The sequence below is a fragment of the Pygocentrus nattereri genome, chromosome 3 (assembly GCF_015220715.1).
Source record: "Pygocentrus nattereri isolate fPygNat1 chromosome 3, fPygNat1.pri, whole genome shotgun sequence".
Classification (NCBI taxonomy): domain Eukaryota; kingdom Metazoa; phylum Chordata; class Actinopteri; order Characiformes; family Serrasalmidae; genus Pygocentrus; species Pygocentrus nattereri.
In genome coordinates, this window is record NC_051213.1 from 47718365 (window position 1) to 47739596 (window position 21232).

A 21232-nucleotide genomic window follows, 5' to 3' on the forward strand; every position below is an offset into this window, starting at 1 on the left:
GGGCAAGACTCCTAACACCACCTTCGCCTACTTGTGTAAAATGATCAAACTGTAAGTCGCTCTGGATAAGAGCGTCAGCCAAATGCCAAAAATGTAAAATGTTGTTGCACCCAGATGCTTTCATTTCACAATAATAGTACCTACAGTTGTCTAGGGCAGATCTAGCAGGGCAGAAATTTCACATCCTGTGACAGTGTCACGTTTAGTCACTGAGCCCTTCAGTTCAACCCATTCTACTATCAGCGTTTGTCTATGGAAATTGCATCATACTTGATTTTAATCACCTGTTAGCAACGGGCAAAAACCTCCTAATTAGGAGTGGGATCCACATACTTTTGACAGTATAGGTTAACAGAATGTTAGTAGATTGTTGTTCTGTTAACTTATTATTTGATTTTTCATTAACTCAAAATTAAGTTTCAGAGTCAATCTGTTGTGTTGTTTTGTTGCCATGCATGTTTTAGTGGGGAAAAAATACCCAGTCAGGACTAATAAAGTTCTTATAAATATTATTACCACTACTTTTTGATGATAAATCATTTTACAGTGTAATATGAGCCATGAACAGGCCACAGCTCAGTGTGTAAATACATTCCTCAATATTTCAGCAGGATAGTTATTTGTAATAAAACAGCTGTTCCTTTTTTTAACAGCTGTTTGCTGTTGATATGTTACCGGTGAATAAGGCGGAGTGACACTAAAAGAGATTAAGAGATTATTTAAGAGTGCCAATCACATTGCGAGGTCAGAACTGTGGTATAGTATATTACAATATATTATACAAATATATCATAATTTTAGCAATCGCTCGCACTCTCGTGTTTAGCAGGCTGAAGATTCTCCATAAGGGGGCGCTATGTTTCACAAGAGCGGTGCTTTGCAACTCGGCATGATAGTTAATTTAGTTTTAGGCCGTTTTAGGCTGCAATTTGAGCAGCTGGTGTTGGTTTAACAGCAGACTTACTTTCATGCTTCATCATTTCTGTGTGCAGGAGTGTTAGCGTGTCAGCTTATCTGCTAAATTACCTCATAATTCTGAGGATCCAGTGACGATAAGGGGAATATGTACAGGACAAAACATGTGATGTTTAGAACATTTTTGTTTACCACAGGACTCGACAGCACCGATCTTCAGAAACAGCTTTTACAAAACAAGTATGAGAAAATTTGGAGTTCATAATATGGGCACAACATTGGCTACTGAATGACATGACTTCAGCAGTGTATTGATGTGAAGCACTGCTCTTACTGCTGGAGTGCTAACACCGCCCCCTTGTGGAGAATCTTCAGCCTACTAAATGCGAATGAGTGAGTGCAAATTTAGACACCGAAACACAGTATTTGTCAGCTGTAAAGATGTATCAAACATTTATTCATTCACAATTGATGTGTCTTAAAACAGTTATAAAAAAATAAAAATACAGAGAATTTCTGTAACCTCCACCAACCTAGACGTTCATATATTTAAATGTCCATATTCTACATCTTACATGTATTTATTTATAGATAATATAGACATTTTTATATTTATTTCCTTAAGTCCACTTTTCCAATCAATCTATCCATCACAATGAAACAGGCTGTTTTGTAAAGACTGATATATGTAAACAACGTCTGTTCAGCTAAATGAAAGCTAAGCGAATGATTATGATGTGTTGACGTTGAATGAGTTAAGCAGTAGCATTGCAGGAGATGCAGCTGAAAACTCTAGACTGTAGACCGCAGCTCATAAAGCACTTCTTCAGATTTAAGTGGCTTATGTAGGTGAAAATGTAAGAATTCTTGGTTTGCAGGTCCTTTAACACACAATGGTGCTGATTTCAGAAAAATAAATTACTTGGTCTCCAAGTGTAGGGATGACACAGTAGCACAGAATCAGTGTGCGACAACAATAATACCCTCTACATTGAATAAAAGAGGAATTCCAGCATATTTTGCAAAAAATCTACATAATTAAACGGTTGAGGTGTAAACAAAGTAGTTGGTGGGTTGATGTGAAATGCTCCATTCTACAGAAACATAGAGACAGACCAAAAGCTCCGTCACAGAAAGTTATTACATGAAATGGTGACATTTCCTTTAGTTTTGAGAAGGTTTTGTACATCTCAACCACTGAAATATGGCTGCTAGTGGCAATGAGTGGGTCCAAGTACGGGTCAGCACAATAAGCCCTCCTGCTGTTCGAGGCAATTAGGACTAACAAGGCCTAAAGCAGTTTGTTCCTTATATATATGTAGGGAGAAAGAATTGAAAGGTAGTCAGAGTTTATCAAAAGGCCTTCGTTTTGCCATAAACAGTGAGCAGGGCTCTTACAAATGTTTACATTCATATGTAGTAATCTAGAAAGATTTGTAGAACATGCAAAAGATTGTCAACATATTGTCAACATGGATGTTAATTAGGCAGAAATTTTGAAAAATTGAAGGAATTCCCTTGTTAAGACGCTGGGATGAGGAACGGGTTACCAGCCTAAAGGCAGCTTTAGTAAACCATTAATAGTGATCAGATATAAATATACAACTTCAATAAATATAGCAAGCAATCATTCTATTCCCTGATCAACACTGCACAATTCATAAACACTGCATAGTCGCAAATAACATCTTTATCTTTAAAAGTAAGGTGCTGGGTTGTAAAACTGTACATTCTTTAGAAAATTAACACTCAGACCATTACATGGCTTTTTCCAACACTGAGACTCAGGTGAACACATTATGGCATTAATAAAAGACATAATTAATAATAAATTAGTGCGTATGTCGCCCCCCACTCTACGTTCTATTTGTATACTAAACATCTGAGATTCAACAATGCACCAGTCAATTTCGGGGTGTTACAGTCCGTCTTGGGGTTAACAGAAGCCAAATTCAGCACCGAAACACTTTTCAAACTTTCGCAGAAGAAAGTCAAACACACAGACAGAAATCTTGACAAATAGGTGTCCTTTGCTCCTAAAACAGGCCAGTGGTGATCCTGGACGGGCTACTTTCCATGTAAGAGGAGTTTCACCGCCTCATTCACCAACTTTCGCATCACGACACGAAGCAGAAGACGTTAGAAAGCTGTAGTTGACAGGACAGTTGTTCGTTGCCATGCCAACAGCAGAGACAATAGTGATCAGTTGAGCAAGTTCATGTCGGATGCGAAAGTTCGCAAACAAGGAACGGAAGGGGACAAAAATAATGTCGTGTTTTACCGTTTGATGTGCAAAATATCAGTTATACACAACCTCATTTACTGCCATCCGAATGAATCACACAAATAAATCATGCTCAGTGTGTAAAACGCCACAAAAGGGTTCTTTAAGCGATGCTATAGAGGACCAACTTTTGGTTCCCTAAAGAACTAAGGACATAGTGTCACTGATGCAAAGCACCACTTTTATGGAGCACTAGAAGTTACTTGAGGGCTAACAGCTCCCCCTTGTGGAGAAGCTCCAACCTACTAAACAAGACTGTGAGGGTTAGGTGAGCTTTCTGAGTGGTTTTACAGCAATTTAAGGGTTTGTCCTAGAACCTTTACTATATGTGGGGTTTCTTTAAGCTTTAGGTTCTTCACCAGTTACATATTATGCTTCCAAAAATGATTCTCTAGGCACCATCCACTGAAAGGTTTTCGGGGAACCAAAGGTGGTTCTTCTGACACGACCCTTTTATGCATCCTTTTTTTTAAGTGCATAGAATCGATTCTAATCAATAATAATGATATTTAGCTACCATTTCCTGGCCAAAATAAAATTCTCAGCTATTTTCTGATGTAAATGTAAAAATCTAAATTAAAAAATAGTGTAAACAGTTCCTCCAGTCACGTTTGTGTATTCAGTGTACTGTTTTAAAAATCGCCGTACCAAATCATTGTGGCGAGACTTGCACTGCCATTCTTTAACGTCCTATTTATGAGGCTAAGAATGCCTGTGCAGGGACTAGAAAGGCATTATAACTCACATAAAAACATTAACAATTGTATTGCCCATCAATACGTGACATATTTGTTGACCCCATTTGAGGTCAGCGAACATTTCTATAGTCAATCTCACTTTTTCTCTGCACAAACTTTGGACTTTCTGGGTGCGTGAAGGGTGTCTGTCCTAACCCGTGTCTGTGTCTATGTGTTCAGTCCACTCTTGGCTCCGTCCGGCCCAGAAAACTCCACCATTTGCACTTTCTCTGACGGGGAAACAGGCACAGTGACCCCTCCCTCTAAATGAGGCGGCTGGGCGTGGCCAGATGAGGCAGCCTTGGCGAATCCACTGGCGATGTCCTCGAAGGTCCGGCCCTTGGTCTCTGGAACCCGGAAGTAGGTGAAAAAGAAGAAGAAGACGAGGAGGACCAGGAAAATGATGAAGACGTACGGTCCACACAGGTTCTGGAGAGGGAAAAGCGGGACAGCGGTCACTCTGAGGCTCTGTTTTAGTGTAGGGAATAATTAGGGGCGCCGAGCTAACTCGCCAACCGTAAACAGTAAAAACGGACCACATAACTAAATATAGCAATGTCATCTAATTCAGCCTTCCGACTGACCGTCTGCCATGGCAGCTCTTTTAATGCATTCATTTATAGTTCAGCTGGGACAGGTTAGAGGACAACACTGCCAACGTAGTCATGCTACTGGTTGATGATGCAAATTTATGCATCAAAAAGTTGAACTCAAAGTGCAGTTTTGATACAGTGACAGGAAACACAGTAGCTCACAGAAAGCTCCAATTCCACATGCCGATCCATTTGACTGACCAACATCATTTAAAAGGGACAAACACAAACAAGGCGAATGCACTTGGACAGCAGTTAAGGTTAAATTGGGTAGAGCAGAATGATGGACTCCTACCATTAGTAAGGGGAAGCACTGGCCCACCAGGAAGGCTGCGGTCCAGTTAGAGCAGCCCCCCACAGCGACGGCGGCCGGCCGAGCACCCTGAGCAAACAGCTCTGTCGCGATGAACCATGGGATAGGTCCTGGGCCGATCTCAAAACTGGCCACAAAGCCCAAAACAGCCACAACTGCCACATAACTGACCGCCGACGTTTTGGGCTGTAAACAGAGAGAATAATGTTAGGCTGGAGTTTAATTCAGGAACATCAACTTCAGTCTTTTCTATAAACTCTCACCCCTTCTGATATTGCCTCTATGGTTCTGTTGCAGGCACTCACAACCGGACCTCCACATGGGTTCTCTGCACGCTGTGCACACGGGTCCTAAAAGCGGCCAGGAAAGCAGTGACAGATGAGTGACATAGTCCAGCAGATGCTTCTGAGTAGCTGCCACCTGGCAACCCTTACAGTAGACTAACGTACATCAACAGTTCCAATTATCAATCTTTTTTGTTAGATATTAAATAAATCTTAAATGCAAAAAATGTATAACCTGTAATGTATAAATTATAGATGTAAATATTATAATGCCAAAATACATATTTCTAAAAGTCGTATTTAGTATTTTAAGTAGTTAATAAATGCTAAATAATATACTGTACGTGTCTATTTACTTCATTTTTATCAGATTTATCATAACATCATTAATAACTAGTATAATAAATGTTTCTTTCACTTTTCTACCGGACGTTACATTTTTATTAGAACTTCATCCTAAATATGAACTTTTTCTTTATAACTTATTCTGATATAACTTCATTCTGGATATTAATTTTATTAGAACTTCATCATGTATATTTATTTCATTTATAATTTAATATCAGAAATGTTTTCATTTTAGATGTTAAATTTCATTCTAGACATTCATTTTATTATAAGGTCATTCTTCATTATAATTTTATGAGATCATCTTTCTGGAAACACATTTTATTATACCTTCGTTATGCATTTTTAAAAATATAATTTCATTCTGGATATTCATTTTATTTGAACTTTATTCTGAATATAATTTTTTCATTTTAGAAATTCAGTTTGTATTTTTACTTAATCTTCATTGTGAATAGTAACTTTTTAGAACTTCATTCTGGATAATAATTTTATTAGAACTTCATTCTGGATATTCATTTTATTAAAACATCACTCCAGATATAGAAATTATTAGACATTTACTCTGGATATAAATTTTATGTACAAGTTCATTCTGGATGTTCATTTTACTAGAACTTCTGAGCTTTCTATAACTTTATGGGCGATTTTTAGAATCTCCTGCTCTGTTAATTTAACATTTCTTCATTTTTATACACATCTTCTTATAATTACTCGAAGCTGTAAAACTCAGGATGAGCTGATTAGAATATTTTTACACATTGAATTGCAACCATATTGCCTTTATATTATTATATTGAGTTTATTAAAGACTTTGATTCCAAACCGTTAAGTTTATTAAGCCTTAGTCAAATTATTACTTTCAAATTCAAATTTCTAACTATAAACACACATTAGTGAACAGGTGATGACGGAATGCATAATAAGAGGAGGTCTAAACAGCGCTGGTGGAATAAATGTCAGATTACAATGATACTCAGAATGACTCACCATCACCAGTCCGAGAGCAATGGTCACTATCAGAGTGCAGACGGCCATCCCACCCAGCCCAAACATCTGAAGTGTCCTTCGTCCTGCTCTCTCCACCAGAAAGAGCTGATGTCCAAAAGCAGACAGACAGCATGTTAGAGTGTTTCTGTGCTAATGTGATGATCGTAAAATTCTACAACACTAACAAAGAAATTCGAAAATCATTCAGTGACCTCTGCGTTCTAGTAAAGCCGTAATTTAGCCATCAAATTTGCAGCTTCTGCCCTTAAACCTAATGTAGATGATCAGCCAAGACCTGTTTCGATTCAACAGACTTGCTTATTGCTTTAATACAGTGTCAGAAAACTCATAATCTTGTCTTTTGGACATACTGAACTACCAGCTCCAACCACATGCAGGAATAAGGCTAGATCATTGTTTTGATCCTGCTCTGCATATTATACCATTTTCCTCTCTCCTAGCACACCTGATCTAGTCACCATATCATGCATGTGAAATGGGTTTAATGCACATGATACAAATGCAAGTGACATGGATGAACACATGGAATACGGGTTAATGCGTGTAATATAGGTTAATACATGTGATACAGGTGAATGTTTGAGATATAAGTTAATCTTGAGCAGGTTAAAGGTGTAAAATACTCACAGAAACTACAGTGAAGACTGTGTTGACTACGCCAGTTCCAATAGTGGCATAGATGGGCTCAGTGACGCCTGCGTTTATGAAGATTTCTGTAGAGTAAAACATCACCTGCAAACACAGATTAACAAACACATTAGAACTAAACAAAATGAGGAACTAAAGAAGAAAAAAGGAGGGAAAGAGAAAGTGGGAAGACAAGAAACCTTGCTCCTTCATATACATCATGCTATAGCCATGATTCTAATTGCAAAGTGCAATTCAAACTGATCTTTAAACATTAACACGTACACTCAATCCAACTGTTTACACAGTGGTGATAATTACAGATATTACATACAACAATTGCTGGCAGGTACAAAAAATATATTACGTTTCTAAATATTATTTGAATGAATTATTATTACTCCGGATCTTGAGGCACTCAAGCAGTTTACTTCCCTGAAGCAAGGTACAGATATGAACTACTCCGACTTTAAAATGCATATTGTGGGACAGTAATAAGAGTTACTGCACTGATGATCAGCTGATGAAGGTTCAGTTACAATACTCGATGCTCATGACTCACAGCATTGATGCCGGAGAACTGCTGAGAGAGGTTCATGAGGATGGCGATGATGATAGGCTGCCTGTAGATGGGGTTGCGGAACAGCTCTGGGATGGACACTTTCTTCTCCATGGCAACCTTCATGGCCTCGTCCTTCATCTCCCGAATATCATCCTCGATGTCCTCGTGCCCTCGAACCCGTATCAACACTGAAACATAGAGTGAAAGCTGAAGGAATGTTGAACCTCAGCCAAGTACTCAGCCGAGACATGCTTGGTGTTCTTTTGGTTTTACTTTGAGGCAAATGTAGCTAAAAAGTAACTGGGGCTTATAAAATAGTGCATCTATAAAAATCATCTGTTTTCAGCTATATGATGGACTTTTTTGTACCATTTTTACAAATAACAGTATGTCATATAATGTATGCTGGCTGAATACATTGGAGCGAGGTGGAATGAAAATTTAAACAAGAAGCTGGTGAATAAGACTGAATTGGGCCTCGCAAAGAGACGAAATGTTGAGAGACATTTTACAAGAAACTACTATTTTGGAAAGGTTTCCTGCTGGAGATGTGAGAAAAGCAGCTATAGCTGAGCTGAGGCTTAAAGCAGAGCAAAGTGAGTCTGTGTTTCCGTTTATATTAAATGGCACTACCATATTCGCACATATTGAGACGTACACTGTATTTCCAAAAGTATTCATTCATCTGCCTTCACATGCATATGAAATTAAGGGAGATCCCATTCTTAATCCATAGGGTTTAATATGATGTCGGCCCACCCTTTGCAGCTATAACAGCTTCAACTCTTCTGGGAAGGCTTTCCACAAGGGTTAGGGGATGGTTCATGGGAATGTTTGACCATTCTTCCAGAAGCGCTTTTGTGAGGTCAGACACTGATGTTGGACGAGAAGGCCTGGCTCACAGTCTCCACTCTAATTCATCTCATAGGTGCTCTGTCGGGTTGAGGTCAGGACTCTGTGCAGGCCAGTCAAGTTCTTCCACACCAAACTCGCTCATCCATGTCTTTATGGACCTGCTTTGTGCACTGGTGGGCAGTCATGGTGGAACGGGAAGGGGCCAAACTCCCAAACGGTTCCCACAAAGTTGGGAGCGTGAAATTGTCCAAAATCTCTTGGTGCTGAAGTTTTAAGAGTTCCTTTCACTGGAACTAAGGGGCCGAGCCCAACTCCTGAAAAACAACCCCACACCATGATCCCCCCTCCACCAAACTTTACACTCGGCACAATGCAGTCAGACAAGTACCGTCTCCTGGCAACCGCCAAACCCAAACTCGTCCATCGGATTGCCAGATGGAGAAGCGTGATTGGTCACTCCAGAGAACACGTCTCCACTGCTCTAGAGTCCAGTGGCGGCGCTTTACACCACTGCATTCCACGCTTTGCATTGTGATGTTGGATGCAGCTGCTCGCCATGGAAACCTATTCCATGAAGCTCTCTACGCTGTTCTTGAGCTGATCTGAAGGCCACATGAAGTTTGGAGGTCTGTAGCGATTGACTCTACAGAAAGTTGGTGACCTCTGTGCACTATGCCCCTCAGCATCCGCTGACCCCGCTGTCATTTTACTTGGCCCACCACTTCGTGGCTGAGTTGCTGTCGTTCCCAATCGCTTCCACTTTGTTATAATCCCACTGACAGTTGACTGTGGAATATTTAGTAGGGAGGAAATTTCATGTGGACTGGACCTCCGATCACGGTAGAATGCTGGAATTCACTGAGCTCCTGAGAGCGACTCATTCTTTCACTAATGTCTGTAGAAGCAGTCTGCAGGCCTAGGGGCTCGGCTTTATACACCTGTGGAAGTGATTAGAACTCCTGAATTCAATTATTTGGATGGGTGAGTGAAAACGTTTGGAAACAAAGTGTACTTACAGCCAAGATGGTAAAATGCACATAAAGATCTCAAGGTGGTTTGATTTTTGCTGAAAGGACAAAATGTCTCTACTTGCCAACCCAATCTACAGTAACATTTTATGGGTTAAAGACTAGGAAAACCCTCTTCTGATAATGATGACCTTAAAACCTACAGCTGCTCTTTCCTGGGTGAGCTGTTTTGAAATTGTTCTCAGAAAGAAGGCAGAGAGTTAATGGTACTAAGAGGAAACCGAATACCTTATAATCTTAAATTATAATCATCATTGCAGTTGAAAGAATGGATAACTCAAATGAAAGAAATGACTCATCAGATGATGATGATTATGATGATGCAGCCAGCTAGAAGCTAAAGTTAGCGTGGTTATCTAGACACCTCATCACAGTTTTCTCTTCTTTTCTCTGGCTGAAAGGGTAAAAACTCAACTCTGTTGTCCATTTTGTGTTAAATACAGAAAAAATCAATGTCTGTTTACCTGCTAAGACATTTGCCCATTCGATTGAATACATTCCAGATTAAGACTGAGGTGTTTATGCTCACTCTGCTCAACAATCTGATGGATAATCTCTGTTTACATGCTCACTACAAGTAATCAGATCCAAAATTGCTTGCATGCATAGACAACCACTTAGTGTAGATGTTACCATGACAACCAGCATCATGTGAGTCCAGTCAGAGTGAGGTGAGCAGCAGTGAGCAGTGATTGTGTTTTTAACTGCTTTAAAATGACGTCAGACTCAGGAAAAACGTCCTTCACATGTCCTTATTAAAGAAGGCCGAGAGGAAGACGTGCTCTGAGACAAATAAGCTGGACGTCCGTCCCACTGCCATCTTTTAAAGATCACAGCATAAACTTTGTCTCCTCTGCAGACCAGTTTCTGCTCCGCCAAACATGACAAATAAAAAAGTAAACTCCAGACTTAGCCCTGAACCCTGGGGGCAAAGGATAGCCCTGCAGCTGATATTAGTTTGGACAGTCTACTCACCACGGCGAGCCTCGTCCTCCTTCTGCAGGTTGATGAGGAGGTATCTGGGGCTTTCTGAGCAGAAGAGCAGCATGACGGTCTGCAGTATAGCAGGCACCACGGTCAGCCCCAACAGCAGTGGCCACAGAGACTGAGATCCCAGCAAAACTTCCAAACCTAAAATCTAACACAGGGACACAGATATAGATTAATAACTGAAAATGAAACCACACAATAAAAATAACATCATTTAACAGCATGTTATCAAGGTAATGTACACTGTAGGTACCAAAGTATCCAGAGTTGTCCAGCTTTCCTTCTGAAATCAGGCGTGTTAAAAGGGAGTTTCCCCCCTTACAGTCTATTCTCTTCGAGGAAGGCTTTACACAAGATGTTGGAACACTGCTGTGAGGATTTGATTGCATTCAGCCACAGGAGCATTACTGAAGTCAGGTACTGATGCTGAACGAACAACAAAGGTTCTAACATCAATACCTAATTAATTATTAATCACAGATTAATTATGCTCTGTTATCTTCATCACTGCTTTCCAAAACTGCTGCAGCAACTTCAGCAGCTGTAAATTCTCTGCACGCCATTTCACTCCGATGTGGACTGAATGAAGAATGAAAGGTTTCCGGCATGACGGTCAGTCCTTAGTGATTTCCTGAGTTTCCTGAGTTTCACACAGAATGTAGATGGACATGCGAATCCACCAGCTCCACGCGGTGAGAGGCACATGACGTGTATCTCAGCCCCTCTTCATAGGCTCATAGCTCCGGATGAGTCACGTGTGATCTCATGATGAGATGGAATGGAAATTTGACGCACCAGCGAGTTTGTGGACCCCAGAGGGTTAAAGATGTTCTGTTTGAGTGGAACTGTATGCAAGACCTTTTCAGCATGAAACCTCACCTGAGCTATGAGGATGCCGATGACTACACCCAGCTGGTGGAGCGTGCCAAAGGCTCCCCGCAGGGCCGTGGGGGCCATTTCACCCACGTACATGGGGGTCAGACCGGAGAACAGTCCACAGAATACACCGATGACCAGACGGCCCAGAATCACCATCTCATATGAGCGTGCCGCACTGGACAGGCCCATCAGAGCTCCGCCTATTAGAGCCAGGATATTACACAGGATCATAGACTTACACCTGTGAGAGAGAGTCAGAGAGAGAGTGAGAGGGAGTTAATAACAATACAATAATAGTAATAATATTAATAATATATATTAATAACATTCTGAACAATCCATATGATATTTTGTGAGTATAAGTGGAAATATTGCTGTGTTTGGAATTTGATGAAAAGTATGTTGTGTCTTAGAGTTTTGTTTCAGTTTGTGCCTTGATTTGACATTGAAACAAATGGAAAAATTGCTAATTCTGACTCGAACATGTTGATTAATTATTAATTACGCACTATGGGCGACACAGTAGGTGTCCGTACATATCAACAATCCAATTGGTCACCACTCAGGTCATTTGTACAGAGGTGTTAATATACTGAGGCAACAAATTACTATATTGAGGCCAAAAATTACTATATTGAAGCTAGTAATTACTATATTGTGGCCACACATTACTATATTGAGGCCAATAATTACTATATTGAAGCCACAAAGTACTATATTGAGGCCAAATATTACTATATTGAAGTCATGAAATACTATACTGAGGCCAATAATTATTATATCATAGCCACAAAGTACTATATTGAGACCACAAATTACAATATTGGGCCATAAATCGATATACTGAGGCCACGCCTTATTAAAAAATGTAATTAGCTGTGTAAACATTGCATCCAAATTAGTATTGCAAAGTTCAGGTTTCTAGGGGTTAAATCCTGGTTCCCTCAACGTCTCTTCTAGAAGCTCCAAACTTGAGAAACCTATAAAATCAAAACCCTTTTCTGCACTTAGTTTTTTCTGAAAATGCCAGTTGGCCTTTACATTGTGTGAAAATATCAAATGGACCAACAGAAATGACCCAAACTTATTTGTCTGACTTCTTGTTCCAACTATGATGGAACAAAGTCAACATTGTTGTTTATTACACCACTTCAGTGTGTAACTGTAACTGACCTTCCAAACTTGTTGACCAGCGCTCCTACACAGAGAGCTCCGATCATGCCTCCAGCGCTGAATATGGACACAGCAAAACTCCACAGGTTAGTGACAGTGCAGTCGTCCATGGCCTTCCCGCTGCGCTCCAGAGACGCGTTCTTAAAGAACGCCTGCACTTTCTGCCCATCACAGCCAGAGGGAGAACCAGAGTGAGAAGGTAATTACTTTCAGTTAAAGATTAAAGTGATGCTTTGGCCATAAACCTAATGTACACCCTGTGTCCCCTGCCTCGCTCCAGATGTAATCACTCGGCCAAGACATGTTCGATGTGTCAATTCTACTTTTTCATTACTACGGTTTTGGTTTCACCTCTCATTGATTTGTATGGAGGCAGGAAGCAGCTGTGGAAGCTGTAGGGATCACAGCAGGTGAAGATAAGAGTCCAGCTTCTCTCGACATTATTCAAATGAGCAACAAGTTTCACCAGGCAGTAGCCAATCAGATTGCTGCATCCTTCCAGTCCATATAAACATAGTGTCGATGCATGAACAAAACCTCGTATGGTAACTTTACAGGAGATGGAGACATGGTCTTAACTTTACATGGAACTTAATGGAGAAATGAGTTTTTTCCCCCCAAGTAATTTTGGAGCTTTTCACTTCTATGTTCATCCTGAAATTTTAACACGTGAAATTTTTAGTAAAACTAAACTGAGCCCTGCGATGGACTGGCGACCTGTCCAGGGTGTATCCTGCCTTCCGTCCAATGCCCGCTGGGATAGGCTCCAGTACCCCCCCGTGACCCTGAGGGAGAAGCGGCTTAGAAAATGGATGGATGGATGGATGGATGGATGGATGGATGGATGGACTACAGCTTTGGGGCTAATGTAGCTAACAAGTAACCCAGGGATGTGGGCAATCTAATTGGTCACCACTCGGCTCATTTGTACAGAAGTTCAAATGATGTTTTTGGTGATTTTCTAAATGGAAATAAGTGAACGCATCTTCTGCCGAGAAGACACTTCTGCACATTTTAATTCGTCACAGTGTTTCCCCGCAACAGATGTATATTGTGGCATATAATCGTCTTCGCATGACATCACACTTACATGCTGCTTAAAGTGTCGGCACCCCAAGCTTAAAACGCCTTCCTGTGTGTCTGCTTATACCCCACCAACCAGCAGTAACCAGCCCTATATGTTATAGTGCCAGCAGCATTTTGCAACTGCAATGCTCAAATCATCTCTCACCTCAAACTGGGTGGAGCTGCTCAGTAACTAATAGACTTGCTTGCTTGTGGTTTCTGACACTGTGTGACTCTCTGTCATCTATAATCACGGAAAAAGTATGGACAAAATGCAGGATTCAAGATAGCCACTGTTTCAGCTATACAGTGTCCAATTTATACACAACAGTGTGTCAAACAGCGTCAAAAACCACACGAGCAATTCTATTAGAAATGACTTAATAAGTCAAACTTAGATGTGAGGTAAGATAGTAAGACTGTCAGATGTTTTTGGCCAGACATCACATTATGCATGCACTAACATTTACCTTATATGGGGCATTGATGACTCCTATATGGTAGCCAAACTGCAGAGAGCCGATGGCGGCCGTGCAAACGCAAAACAGCAAATGGCACGTCATCCGCTTCCTCTGTAGAATAGATAAGAGAATAGAAACAGCTCTGGTTACAAATAGAGAGAACCACACGCAACCACAGGATGAGCAGAGCGGAGATGGGAGGAGGAGGAGAGAGGAAAGCAGATCAAAACACAAAGTGGCTGCAGAATTATATTAGTGATCAAATTAAAACTGAGTGCAACATGCAGCTTCAATACACATCCTCCCCAGCCATTACAATCAGTGAATGCAGAGCCAATGAAGCTCCAGACAGACACACATCTGGCCAGCTTTCTTTTCCCTTCGTTTCATTGTGATGCATTTAACCTTTAAACTGTTAAACCCCATTTTAGCATGAAATGGGATCAAAGTAAAAGGAGCGCTGCTCCCACATACTTTGGGCTGCAGTCATGACCTCGGTCTCAATTGAAAGGTAACACTCTCAAGATTTTATCCCATCCATCAGAATAATTGTCTGATTTACTGACACAGAGTAACAGAGACTAGAACGGAGGAGTTTATTGCTTCTGACTCACAGATCTCTAAACTGATCTCTGACTCTTGCCATGTTATCAGGCCACGTTTTGGATGATGGTGTCTCTGTGAAGAGTGGAGAGGTTTTGATGGCGAGGGCCCAGATTTGATAGTGTAGATGTTCGTTATGGCTCTAAATAACATCATAAAATGGTTTGCGGGAATCGATTCCTGAGACTGTACCAGTACGCTGCATCTTTGTATTGCTGTTGACGCCTAAAAGCAGAAGTGGAGGCACTGGGGGAACTGTGCTGCTACCAGTACAGTGATCTAGGAAAGGTTACATTACAAAATCCTGGCAGTTCAGACATTTCAGCATTCTGGGAAAAAAGCCTTCTCCATTCCAGCCTGCAGAGTTTCATAATGATGTCTACACAGAAAGTAAAAGAGAGGACCGTACGCCCTATTCAGCCTGGATTAGCTTAGGATCCGCAGGATGTCTGTAATACCACTTGACTCTTCAGTGATACAGCTGTTGCAAACAGATGGCAACAAAGCTACAGCAGGACGAGTGAGTTTCTAGGGGGTTGTATTTTCTATGAACCCGGATGTTTGCATCACACATGATCATATAAACGGTGTTAATTAGGAGTCTTCTTTCAGTAGCTATTAAATGGGCCTATATCATAGGAAGCCAGTTCATAAATAAAAGCCTGATGTATGATGTAAACAGCGTTACAATCTCACTGTTCACTAAGCAGTCCTTTTTAAAAAGAGGCTCCGAAAAAATAGGCCATTGCGTTCATCTTGGTTGTGGTGTAACCAATGAACACATTTATATAGGTTTGTCCATTCGGCCTTACGAAAGCACAACTCCACCCATTCAGTGATTAAGCGTCACATTTCATTCATTCATTTCTAAAACAAAACACAATATAAGGCAGCCAGAACAACTCAGAACAGAAGTCGTCTGTATATATCAGTCATGATAAACGCAGCCTGTTTCACTTGAAAGAATAAAACTGAGCATTTTTTAGTCTATAATAACACAAATGTTATCAGTGGTCTTCATAAGGGAAAATAAATGAATATGTGTCCTTTAAAAACAAGAAAGAAACCAATCATACATGGCCAATAAAGCAAAGCATCTAATAAAGCGCCTATATTGAACACTCCTGGCTCTGGGGAACACATCTCATGATGGATATTTCAGGTAGCCTTTTTCTTTTGGAGAAACTGTGTTGAAATATTTCTCAATATAGATGCCTCACATCAAGTTGTGTAATACAAACCCTTAACTAAAATCACAAGAAAGCTCTGTCAGTGTGCTGTAAAAAAGGGTGTCTTGTCAAGTAAAATGACCTTAAATATAGTCAATAAATCTAATATTTCTGCTGTTGGGATTGTTGTACGCTTAATTTGGGATTATTTACCTCATTTCTAGACATGTTGTGCTTGTTTTAGGTCATTTGATTAAGTAAAATAATCTCATTATATAGGCAAATGTTTAAAAAAAACAGCAAAATGATCTGCCAGTGTAGTGAGATCATTTTACTTAAAAAAATGACCTACAACAAGTAAAAAATGTCATAGAAATCAGCTAAATCATCTTAGAATAAGTGTACAATCATCTCAAAATGGGAAATATTAGATACCCCTTACCAAAAAAAAAGTATACTTAAAGTTCATTTTATTAAGTAAACTTACGTAAAGTTCAAGTATATTTCCAAAGTATACTTTATGTAGTAAGTATACTAATATCAATGTACTAGTAGTATACTTGTAAGTGTACTCTTTCAGTACTTCTTGGGACTAAATTGGCCCACTTTTTAGTTTATTGAAGTATACTTTTAAGTATACTTTAGGTGTAAGTGTAGTAAACTTTGAGTATACAACTAGTTTACATTTAAGTTTTATTATGTACTGCAACTGTACTATGAACTATATTAAAAGTGAACTTCTCTGTATACAGGTAGTTTACTAGTTATTTATTTATATCCCACTTTTTTAGTTTATGAAAGTACACTTTTAAGTATACTCTCAGGAAACTAATAATTTAGTGGTTTTTATACCGCAAGTATGCTTGTACGTTTTCTTTAAGTGAATTTAACAATACTTTGTTTAGTACTTCTATATTATTTTTGCACTTTCAAGTATACTACTAGGTTTCAATTTAGGTATTTTTTTATACTTTAAGTACACTTACCAGTGAACTACATGTATAAAAATAAACAAGGCATACTCAGGATTAAGAACATGTTTTTCTTTTTTTTATAATCAAAATTATCAAACAAATATTGTACTGGATGACACTCTATTTCCAAACAAAGCACAACAAACACACTGCCTTTTGGTAAGTTAACTGGACCTAAGATCATTAAACATGACAAGAAACCATTTTTTGCAGTGTGAGAATGGTGGTGAAGCTTGAATTCTCATTTTTGTCTCAGATAAATGAGTAAAGTTTTGTTCATCTACATCTATTTCCCTCCATAAGTATTTGTAGATGAATATTTTAGATGCTAATTAGTATGTATGTGCATTCTGACTAGTTTTGACACTAAAGTAATGGTTACTGACGACGTTTTAGCTGAAAGCACTAGTGTTGGGTGGATTAAAAACAGTAGCACAGAAAAATTATCAGCTTTTTTGAAAAAAAAATCCTTACATTGGTACATTTTCTCTGTCAGCTAAGCAGGCTGCCCCCTCAGATTAGCCAACGAGCTAACGCTACAGCTAGCTAACCCCTACAGTGTTGGACTTAAAACCTAAAACTTAGATGCTGTTTAGGACTCGCCGTCTTCTTTACGAAGTCCTTTCCCCTCAGCGGACGATGTACAAACGTGTTCATTTGACCAAGTGACACTAAGAATCAAGAAATACTGTTTATGGACTGAGCTAACAACAGCTAGGGTAGTTAGCCTAGCGGTGAACCCGTAAAAGTCATTCTCAAACACGCATCCTTGCTAATGCGCTCAGGTTAGGCTCTTATGTCACTACGCTAAGAACAAATAATCACAAAATGATGCTCTCTGGAAAACCAGTACTGTCTCTAAAAGAGTAAATCATGCATACAGCTTAAATAGAGACAGGCGATATGACAAAAATACCGTGATACTTCAAGAAATCTTCACAATGCGTCAACAATATTTATTTTTTCCGACATCTAATCAGTTGTGAACAAGGAAGAAATACACAGTAGTGCAAAAGTACTACTACAAATGGTGAACATAATGATTTGTATTCTTTATTTGACACCGTTGCATTAAATCCAGTTAAACCGGACTACATCTTATCCAGAGTGACTTACAGTTTGATCGTTTTACTCTGGAAGGTGAAGGTGGTATTGGGAGTCTTGCCCAAGGACTCTTATTGGTATAGTGTGTGGTGTTTACCCAGGTCGGGCACTGAACCCCAGTCTACAGCATACAAGGCAGAGGGGTTGACCACTACACCAACCAACCACTAAATCTGTTCTCTTTGTAATGAAACATGCAGTTGGTCACAAGAAAGGCATATTGTACTGTGGCAATTTATCCCAATATCGATATACATTGTTATACTGCCCAGCGCTAAGCATCGTTTTACAAACAGCAGACAGCAGCATTTATGGAAGTGCTCTACAGAAATATGTGTTTCAGTTAAACGTTCCCTAAAGGATTTTAGCAACTGCCCATTGACTTCTATCACGAGTAAGTTTCAACAGGTTTTCTGTTCTTTTGTAAGTTCAGGGAAATGTGTTGAAACCTTCTGTGGTAATCAATGATATGCTTCAGATGCAGCAGATAGAGATAGTATAACTGCTGCGTTTGGTGCCTACTATCCTCTGTCTCACCTCAGTGCCTTCCTTCCTTTCCTGATTACGTCAGTCAGTTTACAAGCAAGGACAGGTTGAAGTCAAACTCCTGCTCAAGTCAAGACACGCTGACAAAGCTGACATTTTTTGGAAAATCCCAATACACTCAAGACACCTGAGGCTGCTCATGAATATATCCAGAATACCCGCTCACAGATAGAGTCATGTAAGTTATGTTTCAGTCTGAGGTTATTGGAATATCGGCCTTTTCAATACTGATGTTGCCGAATCCTTAAATATGCAAATGAGCCATTAAATTATTCACTGTGAGCAGTCTTGACCAATCACAGCTCCAGACAAGGTTCTGTGGGCATTCTGATGAATCAAAAATACTCATATAATCCAGCAAAGGTCAATCGCTTTCAGAAATACTGAAAAACATTCGCATATACAGTAGTACACCAACACCCCCCCCCCCAACCCCCCACCCCCACGCCCCCCAGCAAACTGATGTTTTGCTGACTTTATGCTATAGTTAACACATTTTCTACACAATAGAAAATCTAGCATTTGTTGGAATAGGTAGAAAAAGTGCATAACTTAAATGTATTTGCTGCATAACTTTTGCACAAACCACATATTAAGTTTTAAGTTTTTATATGTTCAATCCAGGACGGCAGTGGGCAGCTCATAGCTAGAAGGGCCTGGGTTCGATTCCCCAGCCGGGTGACTGGGGTCCTTACTATGCAGACTTTGCTCTTAGTTGTGAGTGTGTGTATGTGACTGTAAGTCTGTGTGTCTGCCCTGTGATGGATGTTTCCTGCCTTCCGACCAATGAGTCCTGGGACAGACTCCAGCCACCACCCCCCAGAATAAGTGGTTTCGACACTGAATGAGTGAATGAATGATGAATGTGTAAAACTCAGGAAATACCAGCAACCGTGCGTCAAAATGGACAGAACGGTGCGAACGCGCCAACTCATTTTCACTTACAAAGTCGAGAAAAACGTGATTTGACCGGGGCGCACATTTTTGCACACACCTGCGCTGATGTTGTTAACAGGCTGTCCATATTTTGTCCAGATCTGTCTTTTTTTTAAGGACGCATGCAGTTGTTCAATGTTGCAGGAGAACTGACCTTATCGAACATGAACTCGTGAATGAGTATCGTGATGCAGTTTATCATGATAACAGTCACATCGCCGTATCGCCCAGCCCCACAAGCGGAGAAGAGAAGGCGTGTTTTTACCTTGCTGCCGTCTTGCATCTTCTCCATCTCGAAGTTTTTCTGACTCCCTTGCTTTCAGAAGACGCAAAGCAGCTGCTGGGTGCCTTTCCTGGCAGAAAAAAAAGAGTTTTGATGGTAAAAAACGAGGCGAGAAGCTGTGAAGTGTGACAGAGGCCTCGTTTCCTTCAGAGGATGTGTGTTACAGACAGATGAACAGCAGGAGTTTCTGTAGCAGAAGTGGCCTGATTCATTTTGAGAGTGCATGTGGGCGAAGCGTAGAGAAGAACAAGAAAGAGTAAAAGAAAGAAAAACACGTGTGTTCCATGTGCCTTAAACCACAGCTTTAGCATCTTTGCATCGCCTGAACAGAAAAACTTACATATTTATTATATTCAAATTCAAAACGTCAGAAAATTTGCCTTCATTATTTTTTTTAATATTGTTCTTCTGTTTGCGATTTTGAGCACCTCCTTCTGCATTTCTACCTGCTTAACTACGCTAATATTACTACATTTAGAACCATGGGTTCTATATAGAACCATGTCACACTGGTTTAGCTCTTTGCATGGTGAACTGGCCCTTCAGACTGATGAAGAAAGTGCTGTATATGGTTCTCTAAAGAACCTAATTAAACCTTCCATAGCGCAAAAAGCTTCTTTGTTACAATGTCAAGCTTGGAACCCTTTTTGTCCAAAAAGGTTCTCTACAGAACCATATACAACATCCATCAATCTGAGGGCCCACTAACCATGCAAAAGGTTCTTTAAGTATTCCCAGTTCTGTATATAAGTACAAAAGATGGTTCTTTAAAGGCAATGGCTCCATTTATTTCTTTTTGGAAATGGGTTCTGGGTTCACCTCCTGTTACAGAGTCAAGCTCCTAACAGTTTTTGATACTACATAGAACCATTTTCAAAAAGGGCCTATACAGAACCATGTACAACACCTTCTCCATCAGTCAGGAGAACCATTTAAAGCCTGCAAGGAACCGTTCAAGCATGATATGGTTCTATATAGAACTCATGAACCACTGCTTTTACTGAAGAACCCTTGAAGAACCATCTTTTTAGCAGTGTACTGCTAATATAGTACATAATACGCTGCCTTGAGATAAAACTGCACGACTTATGGATAAAATAACCTTAAGGCTTCGTGAAGCAGTGAGAAAATCAGACCTACCTGACGTGGTGACGTGTTATATGTCCTCCTTTTGGACGTGCTGACTAAATCTGGTCCTCTCTCGCCACTTTTATATGATAGACTGACTGAGTTCACTGACCCGCCTCCCTTTCAGCCTCAGCCCAAGCCTGCAGCCCGGAGAACCAGTGGGCGTGACGAATGGGCGGGGATACCGGCGATCATTTCTTGCATTGGCCAATCATGGACTGTCAATCAAAACTTGCATTGGCCAATCACAAGTGTGAATGACCTGTCTCTCGGTTTCTGCATCAGCCAATGGTGCAGAAATGCGTTTCACACTGTTCAGGCAGGCGGACATGGGAAGATAGTTTGAAGTTGCCTTAAATATCAC

At 40.1% G+C, this 21232-nt stretch overlaps 1 protein-coding gene across 1 annotated transcript; it reads right to left on the reverse strand.

The window, feature by feature from the left end:
- Nucleotides 1–1340: 1340 nt before the first annotated feature.
- slc2a3b (solute carrier family 2 member 3b) lies at nucleotides 1341–20963 on the reverse strand. The gene is made up of 12 exons (XM_017706115.2): nucleotides 20881–20963; nucleotides 19723–19810; nucleotides 14135–14236; nucleotides 12600–12760; nucleotides 11427–11667; nucleotides 10533–10695; nucleotides 7675–7862; nucleotides 7113–7217; nucleotides 6465–6569; nucleotides 5106–5192; nucleotides 4825–5028; nucleotides 1341–4365 (listed from the first exon to the last, which is right to left on the reverse strand). Exons 2-12 carry the CDS (start codon nucleotides 19747–19749, stop codon nucleotides 4105–4107), a joined length of 1644 nt encoding a protein of 547 aa, XP_017561604.1. The 5' UTR covers nucleotides 19750–19810; nucleotides 20881–20963; the 3' UTR covers nucleotides 1341–4104.
- Between the last annotated feature and the right edge of the window lie 269 nt (nucleotides 20964–21232).